The sequence below is a fragment of the Crocuta crocuta genome, unplaced genomic scaffold, assembly GCF_008692635.1.
Source record: "Crocuta crocuta isolate KB4526 unplaced genomic scaffold, BGI_CrCroc_1.0 scaffold236, whole genome shotgun sequence".
Lineage (NCBI taxonomy): Eukaryota > Metazoa > Chordata > Mammalia > Carnivora > Hyaenidae > Crocuta > Crocuta crocuta.
Window position 1 is genome coordinate 1,529,139 of NW_027530998.1, and position 14,906 is coordinate 1,544,044.

Genomic DNA, 14,906 nt, shown 5'->3' on the forward strand with positions numbered 1-14,906 from the left:
GGCTGAAGGTCCTAAGGACACCCAATTCCATTGATGCCTGGGTGGAACGCACATGGAGAATGGAGGTACCAGCTGAAAAAGCAAAAAACTGAACCAGGGACTTAGGCTAGAAAAGATTGCAGAGGTTTGGCTGAAAAATGAAATCTGTCCCACCATCCCAGATAAATGGTTCTCTTGAATACCACTATATGAAGCAGTTCTTCTCTTGGCTCTACTGGAAAGCTTTTCCAATAGTAAAGAAAATTAGCCAGCTATAATTTATACATATTGTTTTCAATTCTGGTTATAAACCTAATACCCCAAGAAGACACAAAAAAATAAAATGAAGACAAAATTACTTCCATCTACAAATATTTGAGAATTATCATGGCTCTCCTGAAAATCTACATTCTTAGACTAATGAACATGAGATTTCACATTCTAGAACACAATTGTACCCTCCCCCCAGGATTAGCCCTTCTGGAACTTTTCATTTTTGGTTAAGTCTCTCTCTTTTTCTCCATCTTTTATTTATTTATTTTTTAAATTTTATTTTAGAGACAGAGAGAGTGTGAGTGGGGGAGAGGGGCAGAGGGAGAGAGACAGAGAGAGAGACAGAGAGAGAATCTTAGGCAGGCTCTATGCTCAGTGTGGAGCCTGAAGCATGGCTTGATCCCACGACCCTGGGATCATAACCTGAGCCAAAATCAAGAGTCAATCTCAACCAACTGAGCCACCCAGGTGCCCCTCCCCATCTTTTTGGAAAATTTCTCTGGAAGTCTCCCTTCTTCACTGGAATGATCTGTGATCAGATCAGATTTCGATCTTTCAAAACCACTGTTTTCCTAAACCATGTTTCTATTTTAAGATTTCTGAACACTGGAAAGTTCCCATATTTTTCTGAATTTCTCAAAAATCAAATGGTTCTCTTTCTTTGTCATTATAAGATTAAAAGGGGTGTGTTTACTTCTTCCCAAATTTTGGCCCCTTCTATGTCAATAACCAGTTATTCATTTCTGGTTACAATTAAATCTAGAGTTGCATTTCACCATTGTTTTCTTTAGCTTATTTTCAGGGAATTAAAACTGTCATAGATATCAGGATCACTGAAGTTCCTCATTATTACTATCTCACTTTTCTCCTAAATTCCTAATCTTATGAAGAAAACATCACCTTTATTCTCAAGTTGACAAAATGGCCAGATCATATCACTCAATTTGCTGTATCACAAAACTTTTTCTTCCTTCCTTTCCTTCCTCTCTGTTTCTTACTTTCTCTTTCTTTCTAGTTTTATACCATGCTGTTGCCAACTTCACGCAAGTACACGTAAGCCTACTATTAGTTCTCTTATCTTCTAAAAAATATGATTTTTTAAAATAAAACCTGCATTTAAATCCCCATATTTCAAAGCTCTCACTGCAACAAGTATATATGATTTCTGTTAATTTCTTGGCATATTTACTGATGTTAAAAATTCTTAAGTTTACTCTCTAGCGCATATTTAAGGCATTCTTACATGGATCTCTGAGATCTTAAGTCTTATTTCTAATCTCAAGAATACTGAGGAGTTCTCACTGAGCCACTTCTTTAATGCACTCCGACTTGGCCCATAATACCCAATTCTTATGCTCTTCTTTTACTCTCAGTAAAATTTCCTTGATGGGTGGGGCATGACCAAATCTTCATCACTAGTCTCAAACTCTGGCCTAAATTCCAACCCCATCTCCACCTTTACATCCCACAAGTGCCTCAACTCAACTGGTGCAAGGAAAGATCTTTCCCAGCTCCTTCTCCACCACAAAAAAATCAATCGATCAATTCCTCCTAGTTCCATACTTGTGTCATCACTGGCATTATCCCTGCCCTAGCTGACAAAGTTAGAAACTTAGAAGTCCTTCACTGATAAGGATTTAGATATTTACACACTCAAGGAGAGTTAAGAATATATCATTTCACAGAAAGATATCTCATAAAAAAAGCAGCAGTTATACTTCTTTATCCTGCATGGCATGCTTTTTTATATAGATGTGAAAATTATGGCATCAATATACAATTATAAATATTTTCTCAAATGACAGAGACCCACCCACCTGGCCTGATTATAGTGCTTTAACCAAAATGAATAAAACTGAAAGGACAAAGAAAAAAACAAGAAAAAACTAGTGACTACACTCAACCTACCTGTACAATAGGAGCACCGATTCCTCCATTGAGCCAAACCCAGTGAAGAGTTGGGATCACTCCGTATCCCGAAACAGAACAGAAGATGATAGAACGGAGCCTCTGCCACTGTTGTGTGAGGTAATTGGGATGGATCTGTGCAAAGAACACGGCCAGGATCATGGCAAGCACTGTGATCAAGTACACTTGACGCCAGTACTAGAAGGAAATCACATTTTAATTGTTACACAAATAAGAGAAGGAAAAGAGTAATTCTGGCTTTTACCTTACACGTTCCAAACTTATGTTTTTTCATCTCTAAACATGACTGACTTCCTTCCTTAAAACTGTATGTTCCACACAAATGTCAGGCTTCTTAGGATGACAAACCAAATTCCAAAGTGAGCTGTTGAAACCACACTTATTCATACAAAAGCATTTTCTGAGTACCTATTATATGCCAGAGACAATTTCAGTCCTGTAGAAACAAAGCTGACTGTGACATGGACTCTCCCAGTGGGTGAGCTCATAGACTATGGGAGGGGCAGACATGAAGAAATGATTATACTCCAATGATAAGAGCTGTGAACAGGATGTTGTAGAGACACAGAGGAGGGGGCAATCATTACCTGGAGGAGCTTGTAAATGCTTCACAAAAGAGAGGATATCTAAGCCGCCATGAGGCTTAGTCATGAGGAATATATATGATTTTGTGGGCAGAGGGAGTCCTCAAGGAAAAGGAACAGTGCATATGGCGGGAAGGTGTTGAGAAGGGAGGCTGAAAGGCAGCGTACTGTGAGGCTAAGTATTTGGAACTGTACCACTGGCACCAGGGGACTCGCAGGGCTCCTTAAGAATGAGATGACGGGCTTGGTTTTCAAAATGACTTATTAGAAATATAACTCTGACATCAGTGTGAAAAACAAAGAGGTGACAGGAAGCCAGCAAGAATATTATTTAGAATAACTGATTCAAAGAGAGAATAGGGGCTTGGACCGTTGCTGAACAAAGAAGACAGATGTAAGCAGCAGATTCAGGAAACTTTTTAAAAATAAACTAAAATCTTAATGGCTGACTGGATTTGTGAGAGCGCAGGAGAAGATGGATAGAATGTTTCCAGTACAGAAAGCCATGTAAGTGGCTTCTACTAATGCAGCAAATGAGGAAAGATGAGCCAGGTGTGAGGAGTGGGGCGGGGTAGGGAAAGAGAAAGAATGGGAAAACATGAGACAATGTTCATTTAATTTTTTAAATGTTTATTTATTTTTCAGAAAGAGAAAGACAGAGTGAAAGCAGAGGAGGGGCAGAGAGAGATGGAGACACAGAATCCGAAGCAGCCTCCAGGCTGTGAGCTGTCAGCCTAAGAGCCCATTGTGGGGCTCGAACTCATGAACTGCAAGATCATGACCTGAGCCCAAGTCAGACACTTAACCGACTGAGCCACCTAGAAGCCCCAAAACAACGTTCATTTTAAAATATCTTAAGTCTGAAGGGCTTATAGAATATTTAGGTATCTAAATGAGCAGTTGGAAACTCAAAAGTTAGCATCACATTGAGCAGAGTTTTTCAGCTGGGCTTCAAGGACTCCCATGGGCTATTAGCTCCCTGAAACCACATGTCTAATTGTTTGGTTAGTTTGTGCCCAAATGTATATTCTCCTGGATGGAGGGTCCAGAGGTTTCAATTACATTCTCAAAGTAGTCTGAGTTCCTTAAAAGATAAAGAACCACTAGACCAACTGGATATTTGGAAATGATTAGGTACCAGAAGAAAGAGAACACTTTGTCCTTTAAATAATCATTAGTTCCAGTGGTTGTCTTTCCCTTGGACTTCTAGCTTTTCTGAAAAGAGATGCACAAAGTGTCCCACTAGTCTCCTGGATTATCAGGGTATGTTTAGGAAAAGGTAAACAGAAAACTGGCTACATTTCAGAGAAAGAAAGAATAAGACAAGTAAAATAATTCAAATACTAGATAATCGCAGTCCCAAGACGCTAGCTATCAGCTTATTCTCTCAAATTTTCTACAAGATATAAACAGTTTCATGCAAAATCAGTACGTGAAAGCTGAGCAGATATGAATAGTTCACTCAAATCAAATCAATTTACAAGGTTAACTGCATATATATTTAATATATGCTTATGTTGCAACATGATTAGGCCTGAAAAGTAAATGACTCCTACGTAAGTGGCTACAGTGAATAATTCCCTTACTTCAAACCAAATTTATGATTTTTTTCTTTGCTAGTTTCACACTTCAGCTTTACTGGCAGTCATCTCTGTTACCACATGGAGACAAGGTCCTACTTAAGAATTCCCGAGTCAGTGGAATCTTGTGCTGTAACCAATCCTCCCAGTAAGTGACGGCTGGGGAGCCTGGTTTGGAGCACCTGCCACATGTGGAGGGCTTGTGGAGAAGACAGGCTCTAGTCCTTGTGGAGAGGGCTGGGGTGCCTAGTAGGTGAACTGCCCCCGAGCAGCTCTGTCCTAGCTCTGAGAGGAAGAAACTAAAGGACAAAAGAAAAAGAAAAGAGTAACGCAGGGGAGCAGGACTTTCTGAGTGGAAAGGCTTCAGAGGTACTGGGCCCAGGGGAAAATTTGGTTTGCTTCCTCAAAGTTGATCTAGAACTCAGAATAGATACATATTTGTTAGTGACTCACCTCCTAACTGGCCTGTCTCTATGCCTACCTCCAAACATAAGATTAAGGAAAGGAAAACATATTTCTTATGAAGAACTGGGTCAACACACTCACAGACTATTTTTTTTCACTGAGAGAGTTGTAAAGGATCAGGGAAAATGGAAAGGAGCAGCCAGCTTCCTAATTTTATCAAGTGCTAACTCTGACACAAAAATAAAAGATATGTAATGTGCATCTGAGGAATCATGTAGCTATATGGATTTAGTGGAAACATAACTTAGTTTCAAGAAAATATCTTTAAATATGTATTTCAATGGAAAATTAGTAAAATGAGTATGGAACTGATAATGGATGTTAGAGATCACAGGGCCCTTTTGAAAAGTGAGTTTATATATACACAAGACTCTTCTGTTTCTTCTATAAGTTAATTATGTGTTTATTCAGAAGTTCAAAGGAAACATTCATGGCAATAAAACCTAAGACCTATGTGAAAAGTAGAATATAAAATGTTTTAGGTTACTTACATTATTACAATAAAAAGCATAAAATACACCGGAGACATAGCAGCCCAGTATTCCAATAGAAATTCCTGCATAATCTAATGCCATCCATCTTCGACAGGTTTTTTCTGATCGATGGCAGGAAAAAAGATGATAGCCCACAGAGCAAAGCATACAGACCTATGGAAAATAAAATAAATCTAAGCGACACTAAACAACAAGAAATTAAAGCAACTTCTGAATGGCGTTCAGTTTCCTTTTTAAAAAATGCCCACTATAGAAGTAATCCATGTCCTTAAAAAAATAATCAAAGAACACAGAATTGTATGATGTAAAAACATAAGCTCCTCCCACTTAATCTAGTCCCCAGTATTCACCCCAATAACATTTTTTATGTGTCCTTCTAGGTATCTTCAAAGAATGTATTGAACACGTATGATATACAAGTCCACACGGATAGATATAATATATACTTTTTAAAGTTAATCAAATGGAATCAAAATATACATTCTATTCTGCAATTTTGGTTTCTTCGCTTAAGACTTTCTGTGTCTATGTAAGATTTCATTGTACAGAGTTTATTTTTGGGCTGTGAGTTACACACAGTTTGTTGTGTCCAAGAAAAAATAATTATGACTTATGCTGACTTTATATGTTGTCACATTGAGAGCAAAGCTAATATGATTCAAGCAGCTGCTCTGAAGACTGATAAGGTCATTATGCTTAAACTCCCTCCAGGTATTTAATGGCTGCACTGGGGATACAAGGATGAGACCTCTGTTCTTTGAGAGATTTTTCTGAAATGAGTGAACAAACAGAGGTGATATAAGAAGTCCTACAGGAAAAGTCAGTGCAGAGCACAGGGGAGTAGGGTGGGGACTGGGCTTATGGGTGTATGTGTGCATTTGGTGGGTGAAGTGGTGGAGAAAAGAGATGCCACTTGCACTGGATCTTAAAAGGCTGTTCTGGCATTCATCAAGAATATAAATAAAGGTGCCCACATGTTTATTGGAGGGTCAGAGCAGGAAAAGCAACATATTGAAAACACAGAACCATTAAGGAGTGTCATGTGGCCCTCTCATAATACAATTATGACAAGTCCTACATATCACATCAGAGAGTTTTAACGTCAATATTATGGGCTAGGTGTGATACTACTGAAGAGTTTAAGTCCAGTCTTACAGAAGGGCTAAGGTGGGAGATTCTAAGAGTAGTCCTGAAGAGCAATGGAAAGAGCCTATCCTAAGCCAGTGATAGTGACGGTGCAGAAAATGGCCCAGATAAATTATATGAAGTAGGTCAAGTTGATAAATATTTTGTAAGCAACTGCTAAGGCAGACAAATGGTCAGCTAGCTATTCCAGAATCTGGTCATGAAACAAACCTAATCAGGCACCATAGCCTCAATATCATTATTTAAAACAGCATACCTGGCCACAATATCATTTCTTCATCCATAGTCTAAAATCTTCATCAGTCTGTGGCTTTGGCTACTAAGCCATCAAGTCAGAGTTCACTGACCCAATTAAATATAATTCTAAGAAGCTTGGTTATTTGTTTTCTCAGATTACCCTGGAGATTAAACACAATAAATCCAGAGAATATTCTCATTGACAAGGAGACATCTCATCGTCACAGTGCTGAGTGACACAAAACAGCAAGCAGAGATGATCATAGCTCAGAATCAGGCAGACAGCTAGGCAGGCAGGTAGGAGGCAGCTGTGCATACACAAATGTCTGGGGGAATTTAACCAAAATGTCAACAAGTGTGGTTACCTCTGGGAAGTAGAATTTCAAATGGCTTTTACTTTCTGTGATACACTGTTTTATTTGTTTTCAACTCCTACATGAATATATTTTATGGCAATAGAAACAGTAAAGCTAATTTCATTGTAAAAAGGAAAATAAAGAGAAAAATTACACTTATCAAAAGGAAAGTTGAAATCAGAGTGTTAGTAGAGAACAGAGTTTTTAAAAAGTAAGTCCATGTGTAGTATGTTCTGTTTTAAAAGAAATGTGTTTCTAGAGTTCCTTTAAAAAAACTGACTAAAAAATTATCTGGCAAATGAAGTATGGTTTCAGTTTTCTGGAAACTCTCCTTCTGTATATCTCACTTCATCAAGGTAGACAAATAATTAGAGTGTGACATCTTACATCTAATCTCCTGGGCATGATAACCAAATACTTCAGGATCTGGCTTCTTCCTCTCCAGCCTCATCTTTCTCCATTCTCCTATGATCTAACCAGAAAGGCCAACACCTACAAGTCCATAAAGTGCTGAACTGTCTCTTGCTTCTGGGCCTTTACACAAGCTATTTTTTTCTATATAAATGCGCTGCCTCACTCCCTTCTGCCCTCCCACCTCGCTGACTTGATCTTTATGATAGGTTGGTTTTGTTCTGCACTGTATTCCCGATGCCTAGCTTAGTGCCTGGGCCTACATAGGAGGCATTCAAAAAATATCTGTGGAACTGAATGTAAATGAAGTGAACCTAGGGAAAGGCATTCGTAGATTCTACTCTTCCCTGGGACAGAAGGACCTCTGGAAAAGTTCAAAGTCCTTGAAATTACATTCTACTATTCTACATTCAGAATGTACTCTAATCTGGTTGGTAGGAAAGCACTGAGCATATAAGATGGTAGAAGTAAAAGAAAAAAAATGTCTTTTAAAAATTAAATGTAAATCAATCCTTGTGGTTTACCACATTGCCTGCTGACTCTAAGAATTTGGAACAATTGAGCAAGTTATAAATTTAATTTCATAAAAATAAAAATAACAGAAATGGTAGTTTTCAGTAGGGAAGATGTGCCATCTTTATCTGTCATGAGCATCTTGTACAGAAAGATCATTGCACTAGTAGCCAGAATAGGATTTTACTGTCCTGCTGAATAACCCTGGGCAAGTGTCACTGTAACATTCCAGGTGTTTCTTCATTGGCAGTTGTTGTAATTATTTCAGCCTTTCAGCTCTGCAATGCATTGTTTTCTTAAGCCAATATGAAAATTAGTATGCTTTCCCTGAGCTAACGTCAGTTCTGGCTGGATGGTGAACGGATAAAGGGCAGACCTGGGGGTTGAGGAAAATATGTGGGATTCTCAAAGTACACACTATATATACAATTAACAGTAGAGTATAAACCAGTTCTTGTGGTTCCATACAAATTTTAGGACTGTTTGTTCTAATTTTGAGAAGAATGCTGGTGCAATTTTGATTGGGATTGCATTGAATGTGTAGATTGCTTTGGGTAATAATGATATTTTAATAATATGTATTCTTCTGATCCATGAGCCTGGAATGTTTTTCCATTTCTTTGTGTCTTCTTCAATTTCCTTCATAAGTTTTCTATAGTTTTCACCATACAGTTCTGCTTATTAATGGTTATTAATGGCATCTTAGTGAATAAGATACATGTAAAAATTTATCTATAAAAAAATTGATTCATTTTCATCTTAAAACCAGAGATGGATTCTAAGAGATGTTTAGGCTGCAATCAGGACAAAACTCAAACCTGAGAATGAGTATATCTTTATACTTAAAAAATAAATTTCAAATAATAACAACACAAAAATACAGGTATTCTTTCCCTCAAAGAAATTTAAAATATTATTCCAGAAACTGGAATTGGGAAAAAAGGGTAGGGGAGATGTTCCCAATGTGTTTTTAGTCATTTTACTCCCAAGTTTTAACCTGAGTTGAATGATGAAGGTCTGAAATTAAATGACATGGCACGAAAGCAATATCTGTGAAGCTGGCTTACAGATAAACCTTTCAAACAGCAGCCACAGGTTAACTGCAGGGAGTGCTGGCCTCTATTTGGAAGAATGGAGATGACAGCTTTTTCTTTTAATTTTTATGTTTTTCTGTACTCTGCATTTTATTTAACTTTAAAAATGTCAGCAGGGGTTGGGTCCACATTTGACTTCTTCTTAGGATTATCTGCTTTTAAAACTATTATATGTAACTCTTCAAGGGATTTTACGGATCCTAGAAAACAAATGTAAGTGCTAGGGAACTAACTAACAAATGACACATTAGAAAGGTAGAGAGGAGGAGAGAGAAGGGAGAGGGGAGGGGAAACTGAAAGCATCTGAAACCAGGCAAGCTAAAATGACCAAAGGAAATTAACATTAAAGCAACAGAAAAGATCACTGCCAGGAAAACAAGATGTTAAATTAAGACAGTAAGGAAACAAATGCAAAATCACAGACCTATAAATAGAAAAAAGATGGGAAATCTTCTCAAATAAGTTTTAGGCAGTAACTAGTATTCTATCTCAGCCAGAAAAAAAGAGTACAGAGGTTCCTCTCCTTATCTTTTTTTTTATCCTTATCTTAATCTTAAAACCGAAATGTCTAAAAAGGGAAAGAGGAAAGAAAAGAAACTTTCTCAGTCTTTAAAATCTATTGGATTTCAACATTTTTGGTGCTTATATTATAAAAATGAATACACCTATATGCTATGTTGCAGCTCTGTAAAGCAAGTGGTAGGTGTGAAGTAAGAGCACTTGCCCAAGCTTGTCTGACTAAAGTTCTCTTTACCAAAAGTAGTATTTGTGAAATGACTTACCTGGAAGCAGAAAAGACAAATAGAACAAATTACAAAATCTTCTCTGGACGCACTTGCCGAAGGTAACACTGATGTCATGTCATATATTCCCAGTGTGAAGAAGAGAAAGAAACCCAGCAAATGACTCCAGATGTTTACTGTCTCATTAGATAAAATAAACAAACTGGAAAACAAACAAAAATGCATCTCAGATTTATACTGGCTTGCTCACTGTCAGCATCTAAAAGATTAGGGACAGTTTGGGGGGCAGTTATCCAACACTTGTCACTTTAAGCCCTTAACTCCATCTTTGCCTTCTAAATATGATATCTCAGGCTGCTTAATCTTTAAAAGGATATTAAAAAAATTTTTTACTGTTTATTTTTTGAAAGAGAGACACAAAGTGTGAGCGGGGGAGGGGCACAGAGAGGAGACACACAATCTGAAGCAGGCTTCAGGCTCTGACCTGTCAGCACAGAGCCCGATGCCAGTCTTGAACTCATGAACTGTGACATCATGATCTGAGCTGATGTCAGACATTTATTTAATTGACTGAGCCACCCAGGTGCCACTGTTTAATTAATTTTTAAGTTCATCCATGTCTCCACCAATCCTGACATTTTAGAGCTTTTTTGGTGCTCACCTCTATTATCATATTTACCATTCCCTTCCTCATATGAGTTATTTATGTATAAATTCCATCTTGTCCTTTGGCCTATCAACTCCCTGATGGCTGGCACCATCCTTCTTTATGACACCACTGTCCCAAGCAGAGTGCCTTGCTCAGATTAGATGCTAAATGTCTACAGAAATGAATGTGCAGATTAAAACTGGATGTTAGCTAGCATACTTTCATGTTCAAAAGCAGGTATCTGAAAACCTGCTAAGTATAAGGTTAGGCACAAACTTAAAATACCTTTTTAGTACTCTGCAAATGCAAAGTTAGACAGACTCAAGAGAAGCAGAATAAATACAATCTGTACCACTAGAAATGTCCTTTAAGATGCGCATGTTGTGGGGCACCTGGGTGGCTCATTCGGTTAAGTGTCCGACCGGCTCAGGTCATGATCTCATGGGTTTGGGCCCCACATCGGGCTCTGTGCTGACTGCCAGCTCAGAGCCTGGAGCCTGTTTCAGATTCTGTATTTCCCTCTCTCTCTGACCCTCCCCTGCTCATGCTNAAAAAAAAAATATATATATATATATATATATATATTTAAAAAAATTTAAGATGCACATGTTGGGAGTAGTGCCTGGGTGGCTTAGTCAGTTGAGCGTCCAACTCTTGATTTCAGCTCAGGTCATGATATGATTCGTGAGATCGAGCCCCATGCTGGGCTCTATGCTAACACTGCAGAGCCCTCTCTGCCCCTCCCCAGTTTGCCTGCAAACACTCGTTCTCTTCCCCTCCCCCCTCTCAAAATAAATAAATAACCGTTAAAAAAAAAGATAAGCCTGCTGGAACAATTTTGCTGTGGCTGAAACCAAACTAGGTCACAGGTGGCATGAGTTTCTCCTACTTTAGGAACAATAGGTTACTTTTAATATCAGTACTATTCACTCACTAAATGCCTTAACTAAATTCCTAATTGCTCTGAGTTTAAGTAGTACAGGGTGGTGTAGAGTGCACCACGCCAACCACGAGTCAGGGGGTCACCGCTCCTCCATCCTCACCCGCAGCAACAAATTAGCTCTGTGATCATGAGCAAGTCACTTAACCTCTCTGGCTTTGGTTTCAACTATAAAACAAAGGAGCTGGATTAGATGCTGCTGCAAGTCCCTTCCAGCTCTTTAATTCTGTGAATTGTTTCACCAGCTGTGAATAGAGCTCATCTGATTATTTACTGAAAGGTGACATCATGCCTAATGATTAAAAATCTCTTGCATTTCTCTTGCAAAATCCAATCTTTTTGTTTAAACTAAGATCTTTGAAATTTACTGGTTCAGAATCCTTATAAATAAGCATTAATTCGACCTCTAACATACTGAATTGGTAGGAATCACCATGGTTCTCATTTTCCCATTTTCACACATCACAAGCATAGCACAGTCTCACATTATCAATTATCTATCAAGAATAAAATGAATCTTGTTATCATGAATTTCAGGCTTTACCCTGTACAAGCAACAAGTATAAAGACTACTTACATTGGGGTGGGGGTAAGGATGCAGGAATGTGAAGGAACACCTCTAATTACATGACCATTTTGATGATCAATATTCTGCTCTGCCTACTGCCTCAGAGCTTTTCACTTTGTGAATCCCACTATCCCCTGATTAACTGAACCGAGAGGCACAACCTTGGCATGCTGCTTCCAACTAACAGTGTTGGCATAACAGCTGAGACATACAAAACCTCTCCCTACATCCAAAATCTGTTCTAGTCGCTCTTGACCGTTAAAAGAAGAAAGGGCAAAAGCTGAACCTGGAAAAGACCAAGCTGGTGGGACGAGCACTTGGAAAAATATTTCCTGTAGAGAATCTACTCTTATGCTGTGAGAAGTTAGCCCATACTTTGTTCACCTTCAAAATCAATAATCCTAGGGGAGCCTGGATGGTTCAGTTGGTTAAGCGTCTGACTTTGGCTCCGGTTATGATCTCACGGTTTAAGGGTTCGAGTCCTGCGTCAGGCTCTGTGCTGACAACTAGCTGATAGCCTGGAGACTGCTTCTGATTCTTTGTCTCCCTCTCTCTCTGCCCCTCCCCTGCTCATATTGCCTCTCTCTCAGAAAAAAATAAAACATTTAAAAAAACTCAAAATCAATAATCCCAATGATAACAAGTCAGTCACCATTTACTGAGTACTTGTTAGGTGCCACACCCTGTGTAGCATTTTATATATATCATCTCATTTAATCCTTGGTATTTTTTAGAGCACACATTGTAATTACCATCATTTTCACAAAAGGGGAAAAAAAAAAAAGGCTCAGTGAGGTTAACTTTGGTTCAGGGTCCTGCTATGGTTAAGTGGCAGATCCGGATAACCAAGTCTTTCTGACTCAACAGCCCAACATCAAAGCACTGTATGTATTTCATTTCTTAATCCATGAGATTTGGATGCTAATATCAGAATGCAGAGGACTATTGCTACATGGGTATAAAATACTTAAGGCAATCCACTACCTGCTCTGTCCTTGTGGACTCCACATCCATAGGAGGGCCTAGCCCTGATTTCTTGTGTAATAATTTATGCAAAGGAGACAGTGGGGGCGGTGGGGGGGGTTTGCAAATAGTATTTAGGATTCAAACTGTGAAGGTTTGTGGGCCATCCACTGAAGTAGGGATGGGCAGTAATGTCACCTTGTGACTGTGAGTCTGAAACACCTTCAAGACAGGGCAGAAAAAACTGAGGAAAAGATTATGCTGAGAAAACAACCAAGAATCAGATGCGTGCTTGCTTCCTGAGCAACTTAATAGCCTACATTCCAGTGCTGGGGTTTGTCACTACAGTATCCTACAGCTAACCAGTATCTGCACCTTAATTCTCTTAGTTAAAAGAAAAAAGTTTATTTATTTACTGAGAGAGAGAGAGAGAGAGAGAGAGAGAGACATGGCAGGGGAGGGGTGTGGAGAGAGAGAGGAGAGAGAGAATCCCAAGCAGACTCAGAGCTGTCAGAGCAGAGCCTGATGCAGGGCTCAAACTCAGGAACCTTGAAATCATGACCTGAGCTGAAATCAAGAGTCTGGATGGTTAACTGACTGAGCCACCCAAGTGTCCCTGTACCTTAATTCTCTTAAAATGGAGTTCTATATTTAAGTACATACTAAGTACATACTTAACGTTTTAACACAAAGCAATTCTACTATTCTAAGAACTAGAACACTGGGTTTTCAGTTTTGTTTTTTAAAATCCAGGCTTTCAAGGGACTCATGGTTTTAAAGGTTTAGATGATGAAGAAATTCCTTTCTTAGAAATGCTTCTGTGGTGCTCTATGGAGGGTGGTGCCCGTTATAGGCTCTCCTTGCTATAGCGCTTTTCCTACACATTGTTTTTCACACTGGTTATTATGCAATAGAGTTATTATCTCTTTAATGTGTGTCACTCAGGCCAAACCTTAGTAGTTTCATGAGAACAAGGGCCTTGTTTGCTGTTCTCTGCATGACTTAGTATAGTGCCTGGCACCTAGGAGGGGCTCCATAGTATCTGCTCAGTGAATGAATCAGGTTTCTCTCTCTCTCTCTCTACACACATATATATACATTGCACATGGCAGTGTGAACTTGTTCCTATTATATTAATATAATTTCCTATTATATGTCATATGAGGCATTTATTTGGCTCAAAGAATCCGAGTTTCCACAGCGCTGCTCTAAAAATAAAGCTTAGGTATACACAGGGGCAAGTATGCTTGGCCACTGTCAGTGGGGTTGATTTCAATAAGCACCAAATGGGATAAAGGATGTAGAAGCCCTCTGTAAAATGCAAAGCGCCATATAAGAAATTGCTATAATGGTAATTATCATCATTGTTAACTGTCATTATTCCGTGGATCTGGCACCCGAGTGGGGGAGGAGGAAAGATAACGAGAGGGGAGAGGTGGCAAAAAGGAATGAAACGGATGGGGCAGATAGGAAATGATGGGCACGGGGAAAAGCAGGGAAAGCAGCAGGGACCCCAGACAAAAAAAGGGTGTAGGTGGGGAGGAGGGGCTGCCGGCGCGCCCCCCCCCCCGGCGCGCCCCGCGGAGGCGGCCAGACTGTACCTTTTGATACACAGCCTGGAGGGCAGGTAGGCCCGGTAGCCGTCGGTGATGTACGGGTTGTCCTTGAGGGACACGGGGATCTGTTCGTAGGTGTAGAGGCGGATGCCGCGGGGCACCAGGACTGGCCAGTACTGGTAGCTGCCCAGCTCGATGTAGTGCGCGCTCTTCAGCAGCTTCTGATGCATCCTGCCCAGCCGCCGCCGCTCCCTGGCAGGGGAGCTCGCCCTGGCCCCGCCTCCCCGGGGAGGGGGCTTTGCCGCCGCCGCCCCCGCCCCGGAGCCCGCGAACGCAGCGCGAGGTCCTACGGCCCCGCGGGTGCCCAGGCCCCTCTCTGCGCTCACACCGGGCACCGCCGTCAGCGCCGCTGCTGACCGGGCGGCG

General features: G+C 39.9%; 1 protein-coding gene across 7 annotated transcripts in view; it reads right to left on the reverse strand.

The window, feature by feature from the left end:
• Positions 1–14,879, reverse strand: part of PAQR3 (progestin and adipoQ receptor family member 3) — a 27,662-nt gene extending 12,783 nt beyond the window's left edge. For all 7 annotated transcript variants that reach the window (XR_013336686.1, XR_013336684.1, XR_013336682.1 and 4 more), the window contains exons 1-4: positions 14,526–14,879; positions 9,844–10,006; positions 5,302–5,457; positions 2,161–2,358 (exon numbers count right to left, since the gene is read on the reverse strand). Coding sequence is in view for 2 of the 7 variants with exons in the window: in XM_077770552.1 (XP_077626678.1) it covers positions 2,161–2,358; positions 5,302–5,457; positions 9,844–10,006; positions 14,526–14,710 (702 nt within the window). In the remaining 5 variants the exon portion in view is untranslated. The remainder of the gene's footprint in view (positions 1–2,160; positions 2,359–5,301; positions 5,458–9,843; positions 10,007–14,525) is intronic.
• Between the last annotated feature and the right edge of the window lie 27 nt (positions 14,880–14,906).